At 44.5% G+C, this 16870-nt stretch overlaps 1 protein-coding gene across 1 annotated transcript; it reads right to left on the bottom strand.

Moving 5' to 3' along the window:
• Positions 1 to 206: 206 nt before the first annotated feature.
• On the bottom strand, positions 207 to 16456 carry ckap2l (cytoskeleton associated protein 2-like). Its single transcript, XM_078428753.1, has 9 exons — positions 16265 to 16456; positions 9900 to 9972; positions 9422 to 9488; positions 6938 to 8292; positions 2929 to 3127; positions 2338 to 2496; positions 2131 to 2203; positions 1525 to 1672; positions 207 to 956 (listed from the first exon to the last, which is right to left on the bottom strand). The coding sequence occupies exons 1-9, from the start codon at positions 16308 to 16310 to the stop codon at positions 740 to 742; spliced, it is 2337 nt and encodes a 778-aa protein (XP_078284879.1). The 5' UTR covers positions 16311 to 16456; the 3' UTR covers positions 207 to 739.
• Positions 16457 to 16870: the final 414 nt, after the last annotated feature.

Genomic DNA, 16870 nt, shown 5'->3' with positions numbered 1-16870 from the left:
GCACAAACAGTGGTATGCTTTCTAATAATAGATATTGCATACTCCAAAATCAGTTTTTGGGTTAGTTGACAATTGTTATTGAAGCTTGGTGTCATCTCAACATCTATACTAACTTTCCTGATATGGAAGGAATAGAAGGTCATGAATGGATATCCTCCCCAACAAAGAAAAACTCAGAGATGTAGGAATTGATTTTAATTTGTTGTTTTAATAAGTTGGGCAGTGATCATTGTGATTGTACCTTCTGCTCAATTAGGCAGTAAGTATTTAACTTCTGCCCACTCTGGAACTTAGTGAAGCAGTTAACTAATTGATCACCCGATCAATAAAGCCTTTATCCAATATTCCAATTACACACACAATATTTTTTATAATAACACCGTGGAAGTCGATACGTAACTTGCAATTCGATGTCGGTAATTCTAATTGCATTCTGTCCAATTCTCCACAATTGGCAAATTTAGTTGTTCCTTGTAGTGCTGCTTTCCTCATCTCGATGTACAGCAATAGGCTTTTGCAACAAGTAAAAACAAGCAGTAGAGTATTGGTGTTTGTGAAGATAGATTGGCAAGGAGACATTAGCACATTTAAATATATGGGAAACTACTTTTTTCATATGCCTTTTGAAGTTTCAGAATCCAATAGTTTATTAAAAACATTCTTAAAGCAATACAAATAAGCTGGTAGCTAAAGTGGATAGTATGTGAAATGCATTTAAAGGATACCAGTGTAATTTCTGTTATTCTAGCAGAGCCTTGTTTTCTCTATAAACAAATGTTTCAACCTCCTCCTCAGCTAAAAGTTCATTCAGGGAGGTCACACAGCAGTCGTGCTCTCTCAACATCTCAGGGTGCCAAGCAGAAACATGCCCAATGCGAACCGAGCGCCGCACTGGGGTGAGAAACTTCAGATTTTGCTTCCCAAGAGATCGGATTTTGCTCTGAAGTTCATTTGTTCTGCAAAGAAAGATGCATTTTGAAATGTTGAAAACATGTCACCTCTGATTTGATTCTGTACAGTTGCCACCTGTGTGGGCACGAGTGAGGTGTAAAGCCCCAAAGTGAGGCTACACAGATGGGTCAACGCAAAATGAAATACCTTAGAGCTAAATTAATTAACACTTCCAGAATGTGCAATTAACATTTTAAACAGTAACAGTTTGGTTAATATTTAAAAGATCCAAATTAGTTTTGAATGTTTCCCAAATCCAAAAACATTTAGATACTATTTTGATAGCTTGATATTTTCTAAGTACTTCAGGAGCAAGATGGTAACGAGGGAATGAGGAGGTTCATTTGGCGACTAAAGAGGCAATTTGTGGTTGGAATCTAGAACAGAATAGGTGGTGGAGGCAGATACACTTACATTTCCAAATCATCTGATTTGTCAAGGCATGGCAGGGTATGAGCAAAATTTGAGTTAAAGGGATTAATATAGACAAGTACAACGGCCAACATTCATGATACTTTCCGCTCTCATTTCTTGGGGGGAGAAGGGGGAAGAGTGTTGATGACAAAACCTTACCTGAGCACTTGGGGTGTTGTGGTCACTCTGTATTTGATCACGGATGAACCATGCCCATCTATTTTGCTGTACAGAGACTCCACTACTGTTGTACGAGGCGTGGCAACAACTGATTTTTCAAAACCTTCAGTTTTAACATCTTCCTTTTCTATCAGAATATAAAAACACCGGGCAAATTAAAAAATGGTCAGTCGCCATTCATAACTGCAGCATCTCTACTCAATGCCGTCCATTCACATGCTCTTACAGAAATGGAGGGTTCAAACCTCCCTCCAGCGATCAGAGCACAAAATTCTAATGAAGAGTGTTCCACTGACGCTAGAGATGCCGGTTGGACAGAACATTGATTCCAGGTATCTTGGCTGATATTTATCGCTCAATGTACATTAAGCAAATCAGCTAGCCATTATTACATTGATTGTGGAACCTAGGTGTGTGCACAAATTGGATACCATATATCCACCATTAGAAAAGTGACAATACAACACAAGAACATTGGTTCTAAAGCACTCAAAGAAGCCACACATAAATGCAAATATATATTTTTCACCATTTTAAATTTACAAATCCAAAGGAAACTCCATTTTCTAATGCCAGCAGATTTACCTGTACAGGATGTGCGAGAGTTTGCATTCCTCATGATGGTTTCCACAAGTGCAGATCGCAGCTCTTCAACAGGCTGTGAAAGAGTTAGTTTCTCATTGTAAAGCAACTCACCAGAGAGGAATTAGGTAAAGATCAAAGCTTAAAACATTTTAATCTGTAATTTTGAATTCATCAAATACATTAGTTTTTTGTTACAAATATAGTTACCTCTGCACCACTGTGAACGGCCTGCTCAAACAGTGCAATGATGGCCTCTATCGTACCAGTTAATTCTAGCAGATGTGCGCGGCAAATCCAGTACTTGGCAAACTTCTCACCCTCAGGAATATTCCGCAACGCTTCAGACACTTCTTCAGGCGAAGAACCCTAAAGAGAAACAAAGTGAAGTTTTTACAAATGTAAAACACAATAAAGCAATAAGTATTTTGCAGCTATTTGAAAATACCAAATGGATTGCCATTTGGGAAAAGAAAGAAAATAATCCCACAGCATGCAGTTCGTACCTACACTATCATAAAGAAAATAACTGCAGATGCTGGTACAAATCGAAGGTATTTATTCACAAAATGCTGGAGTAACTCAGCAGGTCATGCAACATCTCAGGAGAGAAGGAATGGGCGACATTTCGGGTCGTGACCCTTCTTCACACTATCGATTGATTGATTCCAAGATGCCCTTCCCATAACAAACCTCTATTTGTATACTCTACAGCACTTCCAGCACTCATCCTGGAGCAGGGACAATTATTTTTTTGGGGAAGCATTAATCTCACTGTCATTCCTAGTAAAGCTTCCATACCCTCTCTAGCAGCTTCATGCAGTCATCCAACATGTGGTGCACCCGGTCTGCCAGGCTCTTTGGTTCTTCTTCCATTGCTTCCAAGAAAGAATACTCCAAATTCTTCTTAACAGATTTGACAACTTTCTTCAAAGGGGTTGGCAAGGGAGGGCGTTTGTAGGTCTTCCCTTTAGAAGCTAACCACTCTTCAAGTTGTTTCCTGAGCCAAAATAAGAATATGAATAGTACCGTGGAAAATAAAATAAACCATGATGGTGGACATATTAAGAGAACCTCAGCAGCATCATCATGGCACCAATTGCACGTGAAGCAACGTGAACGTGTGCACACTCTGTCCCACAAAGCTTCAACACAACTTCCATGCTTTTATATTCTGTGTTTCTATTCCATACATTTTACCATTCATATTATTTTGTTGCGTTATTAATAAAGTACTTATACAGACAACAACTTTCAAAATGTTGTAACAAGCTAAACACCAATCATTGTTGTAGTGTAGAACTATGTCAACCATTTTGATTACTATGGGTGTCAGGGGTTATGGGGAGAAGGCAGGAGAATGGGGTTTGGAGGGAGAGATAGATCAGCCTCGATTGAATGGCAGACTTGATGGGCCGAATGGCCTAATTCTGCTCCTATCACTTACGATCTTATGACTTTCTGCAAAGCAATCCCACAAAAGCAAGTATCACAAAATGCAGTTGTATAAGACGTGGTGAGGCTGCATTTAGAGTATTTTGTTCCGTTCTGGGCTCAATGTTTTAGGAAAGATGTTGTCCAGCTGGAAAGGGTACAGAGAAGAGTTACAAGGATTTTGCCAGGGCCAGAGGGTCCAAGCTATAGGGAGAGGCTGAGTAGGCGGGTACTCTATTCCTCGGAGTGCAGGAGGACGAGTGGTGATCTTATTAAGGTGTATAAAATCATGAGAGGAGTAGATCAGGTAGAGACTCTTGCCCAGAGTAGGTAAATCTAGGACCAGAGGACATAGGCTTAAGGTGAAGGGGAAAGATTTCATAGGAATCTGAGAGGCAACATTTTCATACAAAGGGTGGTGGGTGTATGGAACAAGCTGCCAGAAGAGGTAGTTGAGGCAGGAACTATCCCAACATTTAAGAAACAGTTGGACAGGTACATGGATAGGACAGGTTTGGAGGGATATGGATCAAACGTAGGCAGGTGGGACTAGTGTAGCTGGGACAAGGTGCAGACAAGTTGGGCTGAAGGGTTTGTTTCCACATTGTGTCATTCTATGATGCACGAGATGTCAATCAAGAGTGTTGCTTTCCCTTGGTTAACACCAATCTTTGAGTATTGATGGATCTACATTCACAAAGGCAAATAGAGAATAAGTCTTATCACTTTTTACAAGGTATAAATTAAGAGTACCTTCACAGCAAAGTACCCTTAACTTGCATCTTGTAAACAGTGGCAAGGTTTAGGAGAATCAGAAGACAAGTCCCTCCCCACAGGATTGCAACCTTTGACTTGCTTTTTTAAACCAGTGTTTATTTGGATTTGTCCCGATAAGCTCTTGCTCAATTCAACCCCTTGTGGTCAGCTTAGCCAAGTGATTCCATTAAATGAACCTGATAAGGATGGCAGATCTCCTTTCCTGAAGGACATTAGTGGAACACATATGGTTTTAAAACACAATCTGGTATTTTCACAAACATTGCTATGGATACTCTGGTGATTTAAAAAAATCTGCAATTTATAATCCTTAGCTGCCATGGCAGGATTAAATCTTATTTTCAGGTCAACACTTCAAACCTCTGCATACAAATTCAATAACCTAATCGCTATACTATGGCACTCTGATTAGCTGTTTCATTCTCTAATCATAACTCAATATGCGATAGACAATAGGTGCAGGAGGAGGCCATTCGGCCCTTCGAGCCAGCACCACCATTCAATGTGATCATGGCTGATCATTCTCAATCAGTACCCCGTTCCTGCCTTCTCCCCATACCCCCTGACTCCGCTATCCTTAAGAGCTCTATCCAGCTCATACCCTCTCTTGATATTTCAGGAATACAGAGTTTTGACTGTGGGATCACACAACATAGTTATTGCACGTGGCAGCATCTCTGGAGGAAAAGGATGGGCGACGTTTCGGGTTGGGACCCTTCTCCAGACTGAAAGTAAGAAGTGTGGGGGGAAGGATGAAGAGCTGGTGATAAGAAAAGAACAGGACCAATCAGCGCCAGCCACAAATTACATCAGGCAGGGCAGTGGTGGCCGGGGAGAGTGTGATCGCAAGAGGGAAACAATGCGGAGAACTGTGGAAATGGAAAAAAGGACTAGGATGGGGGAAGAGGGAAGGGGAGTGTAAGTAGAAATTACTTAAAATGAGAGAATTCAATGTTCATACCGCTGGGTTATAAGCTACCTAAGCGACATGTGAGGTGCAGTTTCTACAATTTGTGTGTGGCGTCACTCTGGCAATGGAAAAGGGCAAGACAGAAAGGTCAGTATGAGAATGGGAAGAGTTGAAATGGTTGGCATCCGGGAGATCCCATATTTTAGACCAATCGCAACGATGAGGATGGGTTTTAATTGCCCTCTTTCAGTAAGAGAAATAGTTAGAAAAGAAAATACATGGCAACCTTGCTTGTTACTAAATACCCTGAAAAATAAATAATTAAAAAAAATCAGGCCTATATGGTAAAGGAGAGGAAACTGAGAAAATGACAGCTTTAACATAAATGAGATTTATCTTATCATTCATAGATTTGTTAAAATCAAATTTGACTAACCCCCACTTGAACCATTTAATGAAATAGCAGAATAGTGAAAGTAAATACATGCTATTGATGTGGATTTGCAGAGGCATTTTATAAAGTCCCACTTAAAAAGCTATTTATAACAAGAGTCCACCTTCAACCTCCCCTCCGTCCATTTTATTGCCTGCTTCCACCTATCACCCTCTGCCTGTCTCCCAACTCCACCCCTCCCCACTCCATTGTCCCATCACCCTTCAACCCTCCTCAGCCCATATATCGCCCATTTATCGGTTCATCTTACCCCCCCCCCCTCCCCCCCACCTCTTTATTGACACTTCCCTCTCCACTCTCTGAGGCAGGGTCTCAATGAGAAACCAATATTCTCGGTCCCCAGCCATATTCCAGCATCTTAAAACTTTCACCCTCCACCATCGGTGCAATGTCTGCAATGTGCCAGCTGTAAGACAAGTCTCATCAGATCCTCTGTGGGGATTGTAAGATAACCCTAGTCTTCTTTTGGAAGTACCTATTTCACAGATCTACAAACCTGATTATTTACTCAACAAATCTATAAATTCAGAAGATTAAAGGTACTACAGATGTCCTTCACAAACAAAAAACTCTTCATCACCTATTCAACTGGACACGTTTCTCAGTGTTGAGATTTATTACATCCACACAAATTTACAGGGCAGCAGAGCTCAACATCAATATTTATGTTTTTGACAATGCAACAGAAGTTCAGTTGTAAGAGGGAGCACTCTATAAACTGGATCCGCTCAGGCTGCTCAAATGCATCATCTCTCAGACCAAGACAGAATCTGAGCTGGCACAGCTATGCTATCATATCATATCATATATATACAGCCGGAAACAGGCCTTTTCGGCCCTCCAAGTCCGTGCCGCCCAGCGATCCCCGTGCATTAACACTATCCTACACCTACTAGGGACAATTTTTTACATTTACCCAGCCAATTAACCTACATACCCTGTACGTCTATGAAAACAGAAGAACACAAATAGACAACAAAAATTGAAGCCCTACAAAGATGCATCATGCTTTCTTGACTCCTATATTCAATGGCCCAACCAATGAAGGCAAGCAAACCATATACCTTCTTTCGCACTCTATTTACTCATGTTGCTGAACATTTTGTTTAAAACTGGAGAGACAGGAAGCTTCCCTGGCAAATAGATAATGAAAAACTTTTTTAGGACAAACAACAAAGTTCAAATTAAAAGCAAGTCAAATCATTTTATGCAGTTTCAGACAACTTTACATTTACCTTCTTTCATCTTTTCCTTTCAATGTCTTGGTAATGGAACTTTGATCATCTCTCTGCTTAGCTGTGCTCATTACTGATGCTGCAGATTTGCTTATGTTTTGTACTGCATCTTTATTTCTCTTTATATTTCTTCGAGGAGACATCAAAGTTGGATGTAATCTTTGAGCAGATCGTTTCCATGTTGTCAGTGATCTACTTGCAATAGAATTGGATCCATTCCGTCTGCTTGCAATACATGGAGATTTCCCCGTTTTTTCACTTTCAAATTGTCCTGTTTTACTCAATTTCCCACAGCTCTTTACCACCTCTGCTTTTAAAGGCTCTTTTGGAACAGTCATTCCACCTGTAGATTTAGCTGCAGCTGCCCCAGGCTTAGCTGCACGGGGGGATGCTCTGGAGCTGCTCAGCTGCTTGGCTGCATGAGGGGCTCTCCTAGACTTGGTTGCACATGGAGCTGCCCCAGGCCTGCTCACGGGCTTGGCTGCACGGGCCGACGGTCTGGCGCCACCCATCACTTTGGGGACGGCGCCAGATTGTGCCACAGCAGGGGGCGCCCTGGACCTGCCCACTGGCCCAGCCCGAGTGGGGGCCGCTCCAGACTTGCCCACTGGCCAGGTCTGAGTGGGGGCCGCTCCAGACTTGCCCACTGGCCTGGTCTGAGTGGGGGCCGCTCCAGACTTGCCCACTGGCCTGGTCTGAGTGGGGGCCGCTCCAGACTTGCCCACTGGCCTGGTCTGAGTGGGGGCTGCTCCAGACTTGCCCACTGGCCTGGTCTGAGTGGGGGCCATTCCAGACTTGCCCACTGGCCTGGTCTGAGTGGGGGCCGCTCCAGACTTGCCCACTGGCCTGGACACAGCAGGGACCGCCCTGGCTATATTGTCGCTACCAATGGCCCATGAATGATTATCTGAAGCAGTCCCCTTTAATCTGCCAATCTGAGTATTATTCACCTGTTGTGTAAACTGATTAATTAAAACTGTACTGGTAGATTGTCCAGCAATTTGGGCTGTACCTAGTGTACATTTATTTTCCTTTTCTTCATTGCTTGATTTATGATTACATTCATAATGTGTTGTATTTTCAGGTTTTAAGTTTCCTATGCATTGTATTCCTTGAGCCAGCTCATCAACAATAATTTCCCTTTCTGCATTTGGCTCCATTGGGAATAACGTAGTTGTAACATGCAGAAACATAGAAGCTGTTTGAGTGAGGGCAGGATTTTTTCCAGCTGTTCTTGAGCAGCATTGAACTTGATTCCTCGCAGCCATTAATTTGACATGATTAGTACGCGTTGAGTTGTTCGTGCTTTTGAGTTCAGATTGCTTTGTATGAGCATCATGCTTCTGGGCCTTTCCCTGAAACAAACAAAGTTCATGCAACATCGTCTGAAGCAATGAATAAACCAAGGTCGTTTTTTAATATTTTCATTTTCCAAAAATTATAAAACTGGAAAATGTCACATGTTTTATTTTCCTGATCACTCCCCCCCTCCCCCACTTTATCTATCCATGACAATATCTATTTCTTGTGCATCAATTCATAACTTTGTAAACCTTTTTGCTGTCAAGCCTACGTCGCTTAAATTCATGTTATTCTCTCTTCCTGGCTTTCCTTACTCTAACCTCAATTCCTGCAAGCTCTATTGTATGCTGATGTACCATACTAATCCAGCTCACTAACTAATATTGTACTTGCTAAACTACAAAGCCTTTTTATAAAACTATGCTGTTGAATTTACTCCATATCATATTCCCAACCTGAAAATCATCTTTTCAAATGATTTAATTACTGTCTCCAGTTCATTTTCTCCTCTGAAGCCAATTAAAAGAATTAACACAATTAAAAGAATCACATTCTGTCATTCTTTATTGTAGCGTTTTCAATTACTACTTGCTTCCCAGCTTTGTTTTTCCTCACCCCGCTCTTTAAAAACAAAAAAAACCCTAAAAATTAAGGATCAGAGAAGAGGTCAACTATTAAACACTGTTTTGTGATAATAAATTTAGCCACCCCAGGGATTTGAACACAACGGTTCCCAGCTCTCGTTCAATACAGAATTCAAAACATGAAAAGACGACAAAATATGTTCAATACTCATCCCATAAATGTCACAAACTATTAAGATTAATCTAATATATCTCCATGTCTTTTAGCACAAATGGAATAGTTTAATAATCAAAAAGACCGCAGGAATACTGCGGTGATGTATTAATTTTTGGGCGCTGCAGATTTTCTAATGAAATACCAATCACTTCCATATCAACGGATGTAATCCCAATATTTCTGTTATTGTTCTTAATAATCAGCAGTTGTTCAATCGGCAAAAGATGGTAATTATCAATAGATAAACTACCACTAAAATCTCTGGGATAAGATCAATGAAGTTGATTAACCAAATGCAGTAGTGCATTACAAACCTAATGTAATTTAATAAAAATAAGTTTAATCTACTTAGTTTGAAAGGGATCATAGGTTCCTACTTACCAACCCAACTTTGAATGGAGCAGTTCTTTGTTGTATTTTCCGATTGGTTTTGTCCCCTAAATAATACCTGAAAAGACACATTTTTAGGTGTAAACTACAAACTAAAAAGTTAGGAACTATTTACTCAGACAAACACACAGTTAAAATGGACAATGAATGAATAAACCTATTTAATTCAGAAAATTAACTTTTATATTATCCAGGTACGTCAATCAACATGGTGGATTACAGATTATGGCTGAAGATTGTAATTAGAAAGATTAATCAAACACTACTGTTCATTGCTCGGGTAATTGATTAACAAATTAAAATAGTACAGAAATAGGCCGATCCACGTCACCTTTGGTCTGTGGGCGGCGGAGGCAAATCTGTCAGATAATTAGCACACTTCTATGACTCAAAGGAGTGTGGTTTCATAATTGATAAATTTTATGTTGAAATTGCAGCAAGAAAGTTTTCCTAAATAACAAGGACAAACCTATCAGTCAGACTTGGAACCTTCAATTTTCCTTTTCTCTGGAGATAAGCTTCAAGTTGTTGCCTTCGAAGTTCTGTTTTGGAGAGAAAGAAATTGCTATAGATTAAATTTGTACTCATTCAACCAAACCTGAAGACACACTAAATTGCAACAGGATAGAGGGCTGACTTCATATTGCAACTACTACGAGAGTCAGAAACACACAACTAATTAAATTATAAACTAGGCAATATAAATCTTTCAGAGCAGTTGCCATATACTAATAGGATGCCTTTTATGGGGCATCTGTAGAAATTAGTTAGTCATTGGAAACATACCAGATTTCTGTAGTCTGGTGAAGTAATGGCATGTTTTTGTGGCTGTAGCATTAATATGGTACTGTTAAAGTTTCATATTAAAAATATGGTACTGTTAAAGTTCCATCTTAATACAGACAACAACATAAACAGTTAAAGGTAAACCAAGCAAAGCTTTAATTATCATCAGACAGGAGTGGGGGGATCAGTGCTAAGGGTGTATGACCATACCCAGCACTCCCCATGCTTCCACTCAAAGATACAGCATTTTCGCAGCATTTTTATACAGAATTTGCAGCAAGAATGTTTAACACAACATTTCCTTCAAATCAATCACATTGTATTAGAACACAATATACTTGTCACCCTAAAGTCATAAACTATTTTACACAATAAGTCATTAGTCGAAGGTAAGGACCCTTATCATACCACAGAAGGTCTTGTTTTCACACTCCCACAAATAGTCAAGAGTTAACCACATCCTCATCTTAACGAGAGCATTGTCCATCGTCTTTCCCGGACATCTTTCCCAGGGATAACAGGATATACCACTCTATAAGCTTTAGGATCACATGGTCATATCGTGCCTGGTGCAATTTTGCAAACATCAGCTATTCAGGACCCAAAGTTCATGCTCATCCTGTTCCAGGGATTGTAAGTTTCAGCTACCAGACACATCGTTATGCGCAATTAGCATTCCTTCACTTACAACAATATAGAAGCTCCACAAGCATACAAACAGGTTTGCAGACAATGGCCAAGCATCCCATCATGCAAAGTTAATAGCTATTAACTCTTTCAGTACGACCAGGAGAAATTGTTGGTGCTGATTAAATATAGGAATTTGATTCTCTCCTTCATCTGCATTTCAGCACCGTTGATGGCGATTATATTGTGTAACTCCTGAAGTCAATAACCTACTCTGTTATTTTGCTGACGTTGTTGTCTTGACACCATGCTACTAAGTTCTCCATCATCTTCCTGCACTGCATCTCGTCGTTGCTCAAGATCAAGCCTGCTACAAAGCAGACAGTCCTTTCAGGTTAGGCAGCAGTTCACCATTTCATTTCCCTGTGCTGCCATCTTCAGGGAATGCTCTGTGCCACAGCACAGGTCATTCTTCAAAATCAGAATAGGAGTATTACATAGAAACATAAAAAATAGGTGCAGGAGGAGGCCATTCGGCCCTTTGAGCCAGCACCGCCATTCATTGTGATCATGGCTGATCGTCCACAATCAATAACCCGTGCCTGCCTTCTCCCCATATCCCTTGATTCCACTAGCCCCTAGAGCTCTATCTAACTCTCCCTTAAATCCATCCAGTGATTTGGCTTCCACTGCCCTCTGTGGCAGAGAATTCCACAAATTCACAACTCTCTTACTGAAAAAGTTCCTTCTCACCCCAGTTTTCATTCTTATGATACTCCTACAACAATAAACCACGCTCGGAGGGCCGAGGTGGTGGGATTGCCGTAATTCACCGACAGGACTTCAAGATCAGCCTCATCTCCATCTCATCTGCTCCTTCATTTGAACACCTGGCTTTCAAACTCTCTGGCCACACACAATTAGTCATGGCAGTTGTCTACCGCCCTCCCAAACCACACCCATCATTCCTTTCTGACTTCTCCGACTTTCTGACCCAGTTCTGTTCTCTCTCCCCCTCAATCCTCCTCCTCGGTGATTTCAACATCCATATGGACTCCACTGACTCCACAATAACCGCTGACTTCACTGAAATACTCAACTGCTTTAACCTCACTCAACACGTCAATTTTCTCACCCATAACCGTGGGCACATTCTGGACCTTGTCTGCTCCACTGGACTAAATCTACATCACCTCTCTGGCTCCGACCCCACCCTCTCTGATCACTTAGCCATCACCATGTCCGTCAACATTCCCACCCCAGCTCCAAGGCAAAAACGCAAAATCAACTTCCGTAAGCTGAACTCTGTTTCACCTACCTCGTTCTCATCCTCCCTCTCTGAAATAATGTCCGCCTCTCCCTTCGTTGACCTCCACAGCCCCTCTGACCTCACTGACTACTACAACCACTCTCTCCTCCTGCCTCGACCAGCTTGCACCTATAAAAACCAAAACAGTTTCCTTCACCCACTCTGCTCCCTGGTTTACCCCCGAACTCCGCATGATGAAAACTCATGCCCGCCAACTTGAAAGACTCCGCAACAAAACAGGTCTCACAATTCACTCCCAAGCCTACAAAGACCACCTGCAGCACTAACAAGATGCCCTCTCCCGCGCCCACTCCACCTACTACTCTCAAATAATTCATTCTGATTCCGGAAACCCAAAAGCACTCTTCTCTACAATAAACAAACTCCTCAGCCCCCTGGACACCATCTCTCAGTCATTCACAGTTGACAAATGCACCACTTTCCTCTCATTCTTCCAAAGCAAAATAGACAGCATCTACAGCACCTTAACCACCAACGCACCTGCTCCCCCTCAAACCACCTGCTCCCCCTTATCCTGTCAACCCCTGCCTCAGTTCTCCCCAGTCTCCACCACCGACCTCTCTGACCTCTTCACAGGAATAAAAACTGCCACCTGCTCTCTGGACCCCATCCCCTCCAGCTTTGTCAAGGCCTGCCTTCCTGCTCCCTCTCCACTTATCACTGCAACAATAAACTCCTCCCTGTCCACTGGCATCGTCCCGCCATCCCTCAAAATCGCTGCTATCACCCCCATTCTGAAAAAACCTGGTCTCAACCCTGACACCCCAAACAACTTCAGACCAATCTCCAACCTACCCTTTCTGTCCAAAGTTTTGGAACGTGCTGTAGCTTCTCAACTCAAATACCACCTCTCTACCAATAACCTGTATGAAACTTTCCAATCCGGATTCCGCTCCAACCACAGTACTGAAACTGCGCTCCTCAAAATCACAAACAACCTTTTCCTCTCCTCTGACGCTGGCAACCTCAACATCCTCATCCTACTTGACCTCAGCGCCGCCTTTGACACCATAAATCACTCCATTCTCCTCACCCGAATTGAAACCTCCTTTAACATCACCGGCACAGCCCTATCCTGGATCAAATCTTACCTCTCTGACAGGCACCAGTTCATCTCCATTAACAACTGTAAATCCCCCACCGCTCCCCTCCCACAAGGTGTCCCCCAAGGCTCAGTCCTTGGCCCCCTCCTCTTCATCCTCTACCTGTTCCCCCTTGGTCAATTAATCCGCCGTCATGGTCTCAACTTCCACTGCTTCGCAGATGATATCCAGCTCCTCATCTCCACCAAGTCAATCTCCACCACCACACACTCTACACTGACAAACTGCATCACTGAAATAAAATCTTGGCTTCAATCAAATTTCCTCAAACTCAACTGCAACAAATCTGAAATCATCATCATTGGTCCAAAAACGCTCACCAAATCCACCCAAAACTTCATCCTCAATATTGATGGTCTCCCAGTATCCATCTCCCCTCACATCCGGAATCTTGGAATCATCTTTGATCAAACCCTCTCCTTCGACAAACACCTCACAAAGACAGCCTTCTTCCACCTCAAAAACATCGCCCGTCTCCGTCCATCCCTCTCCTCCACAGCTGCAGAAACCCTCATCCACGCCATCATCACCTCCCGTCTGGACTACTGCAACAGCCTCCTCTATGGCTCACCCTCAAAAATCATCAGTAAACTTCAATACATTCAAAACTTCGCTGTCAGTCTACTCACCCACTCCCCGATCCGTGACCATCACCCCCGTCCTTTACAAGCTCCACTGGCTCCCCATCCCCCAGAGAATCCAGTACAAAATCCTCCTCATGACCTACAAAGCCCTCCATAACCTGGCCCCATCCTACCTGACTGACCTCCACAGGCACACTCCCACCTGCACCCTCCGCTCTGCTGCTGCCAACCTCCTGTCCCGCCCCCCATCCGGACCAAACTCAGATCCTGGGGGGACAGGGCTTTCTCCATCGCTGCTCCCACCCTCTGGAACTCACTACCCCAAACCGTCAGAGACTCCTCCTCACTCACCACATTCAAAACATCACTGACTTCTCACCTGTTCAGCACTGCCTTCAACCACTGACCGTCACCTCACCTTCTGTCTCCTTTTTCTGTTCGTTTACTTATTTATCTATTTATTTTCTTCTCTATGTTCTAGTAATCTCTGTAAAGCGTCTTTGAGTGTTTGAAAAGCGCTATATAAATGTAATGCATTATTATTATTATTCTTAAGAAACCTTGCGCTATGGAAAATTGCATAATAAAAACAACATGTGTCAAGGGGGAAAGTGGTTTCAGAGCCAAAGTGTTCTAGACTGGCAATAACAAAGTTATTTTTCACCACAGAATTTTCAAAATTAAAAGTCTTTTTAGTATAATTTATTTTTGTAACTGCAAGCTAAAGTTACTGAATATGTTACATTGTTTAAGAGTCTATCATTGCCCTTGTGTCGATTGCTGGTCAAATTCCAGTGAGCACTTGTGGCAAAAGTAGTAGATGTGTACTTGTGCTCGATTATGCTCATGAATGGTATAATTCGACTGGATAGCTTGTAAAGCAAAGTTTTTTCATTATATTGCTGTATACGTGACAATAATAAACCAAGCCAATACCCTGCCGGGTATATGCCTGTTTCTTTCCCATTGATGCTCTTTGCCCATCTGGGCGCTTCCAGCGTTGTGTTTTTGTAATAGTGCTAATAACTCATCTCACCTAATGCCCCAGGTAGATCAAGCATCAAAAGCACGGACGTCACCACCAAACAGCTGTCCATACCTCACCTAACAGCTGTCCATACACCCACCAACCCACCCATCGTAGGTATTTATTCACAAAATGCTGGAGTAACTCAGCAGGTCAGGCAGCATCTCAGGAGAGAAGGAATGGGTGACGTTTTGGGTCGAGACCCTTCTTCAGACCCATTTTGTGAATAAATACCTTCGATCTGTACCAGCATCTGCAGATATTTTCTTATACTTATATATAACCCATCCATCGTGATCATGGGGGGGCTGGGATCAGGCTTAGCCAAGCAGGCAAAGATAGGCATTAAAAGCTGGAGTAACTCAGTGGGTCAGGCAGCATCTCTGGAGAGAAGGAATGGGCGACGTTTCGGATTGAGTCCCTTCTTCAGATTGAGTGAGGGGGGAGAGAGACAGAGATTTAAAAAAAGTGTAAGGTGTGAAAACGAGACATCTAAGGGGATGCAGCTCAAGGAAAATATAGAATAGATAATTGTTAGTTAGAAGTTGACATCGAAGCATACAGAGATAACATTAAATCAGCGGGACAGTCAGACTGGTCGAGAACTGGGAAGAGGAGGGGATGGAGAGAAAGGGAAAGCAAGGGTTATTTGAACTTGGAGGTCAATGTTCATACGCTGGGCTGCAGGCTGCTCAAAGCAAGCGAAATATCATCATCCAATTTGCGTTTGGCCTCAGTATAGCAATGGAGGCAGCCCCCCCCCCAGCCAGAGTGGGAGCTGCGTCCCGCTGTCAGTCTCGTCTCTCCCCCCCCCCTCCCCCCCCGGGCCCGGCCTGACCTCACCCCCCCCTGGCCCGGCCCGGCCTGACCTCACCTCACCACCCCCTCCCCCCCCCCCCGGCCCGGCCTGACCTCACCCCCCCCCCTCCGGCCTCACCCCCCCCCCCCTGGCCCGGCCCGGCCTGACCTCACACCCCCTCCCCCCGGCCCCGCCTCACACCCCCCCCCCCCGGCCCCGCCTCACCCCCCCCCCCCCGGCCCCGCCTCACCCCCCCCCCCCCCCCCCCGGCCCCGCCTCACCCCCCCCCCCCCCCCGGCCCCGCCTCACCCCCCCCCCCCCCCGGCCCCGCCTCACCCCCCCCCCGCCTCACCCCCCCCCCCCGCCTCACCCCCCCCCCCGCCTCACCCCCCCCCGCCTCACCCCCACCCCCGCCTCACCCCCACCCCCCCCCGCCTCACCCCCACCCCCCCCCGCCTCACCCCCACCCCCCCCCGCCTCACCCCCACCCCCCCCCGCCTCACCCCCACCCCCGCCTCACCCCCACCCCCCCCTCACACCCCCCCACCCCCGCCTGACCTCACACCCCCCTCACCCACCTGACTCCGCCATCCGGCCCCGGCCGCTCCGCGCTGCCGCCGCCATTCCGCCACCGCCGCCCAACCGCCGCGCGATTCAAATCCCCGCCAATAGCAGCCGCGCGGGCCACGCCCTCTGGCGGCGGAACCCGGGAACGGCGGCGTCAGTGAAGGGCGCGGCCCTGCCCGGTTAATGTGGACACCTCTGCCCGGTTAATGTGGACACCTCTGCCCGGCTAACATGGAACACTTCACCTCACCCTGGCGCGGCGCGGCGCGGCTAATGAGGACAACTTCAACTCAGCCCGGCGCGGCTCATGTGCACAACTTCACCTCAGCCCGGCTAATGAGGACAACTTCACCTCAGCTCAGCTCAGCTCAGCCCAGCCCAGCCCGTCTAACGAGTCAAGACAATTTTATTTGTATAGCACATTTAAAAACAACCCACGTTGACCAAAGTGCTGTACATCAGTTCAGGTACTAAGAAACGAACATACAATGGCACACAAACATAACAGCACATACATAAACAGTTCACAGCGCCCCCTCAATGGGCCTCAAACGCTAGGGAGTAGAAATAGGTTTTGAGCCTGGACTAAAGGAGTTGATGGAGGGAGCAGTTCTGAT

The sequence above is a fragment of the Rhinoraja longicauda genome, chromosome 36 (assembly GCF_053455715.1).
Source record: "Rhinoraja longicauda isolate Sanriku21f chromosome 36, sRhiLon1.1, whole genome shotgun sequence".
Taxonomy (NCBI): domain Eukaryota; kingdom Metazoa; phylum Chordata; class Chondrichthyes; order Rajiformes; family Arhynchobatidae; genus Rhinoraja; species Rhinoraja longicauda.
This window is presented reverse-complemented; position numbering and strand designations above follow the sequence as displayed.

Excerpts from the sequence above, each read along its gene's own strand:
- ckap2l (XM_078428753.1), bottom strand. The coding sequence starts at position 16,310 with ATGGCGGCGGCAGCGCGGAGCGGCCGGGGCCGGATGGCGGAGTCAG. Across the intron at positions 2,204-2,337 it reads CCGTTCACAGTGGTGCAGAG|CCTGTTGAAGAGCTGCGATC; the intron begins GTAACTATATTT and ends ACTCTTTCACAG. Across the intron at positions 1,673-2,130 it reads CTCTCGCACATCCTGTACAG|AAAAGGAAGATGTTAAAACT; the intron begins GTAAATCTGCTG and ends ATATTCTGATAG.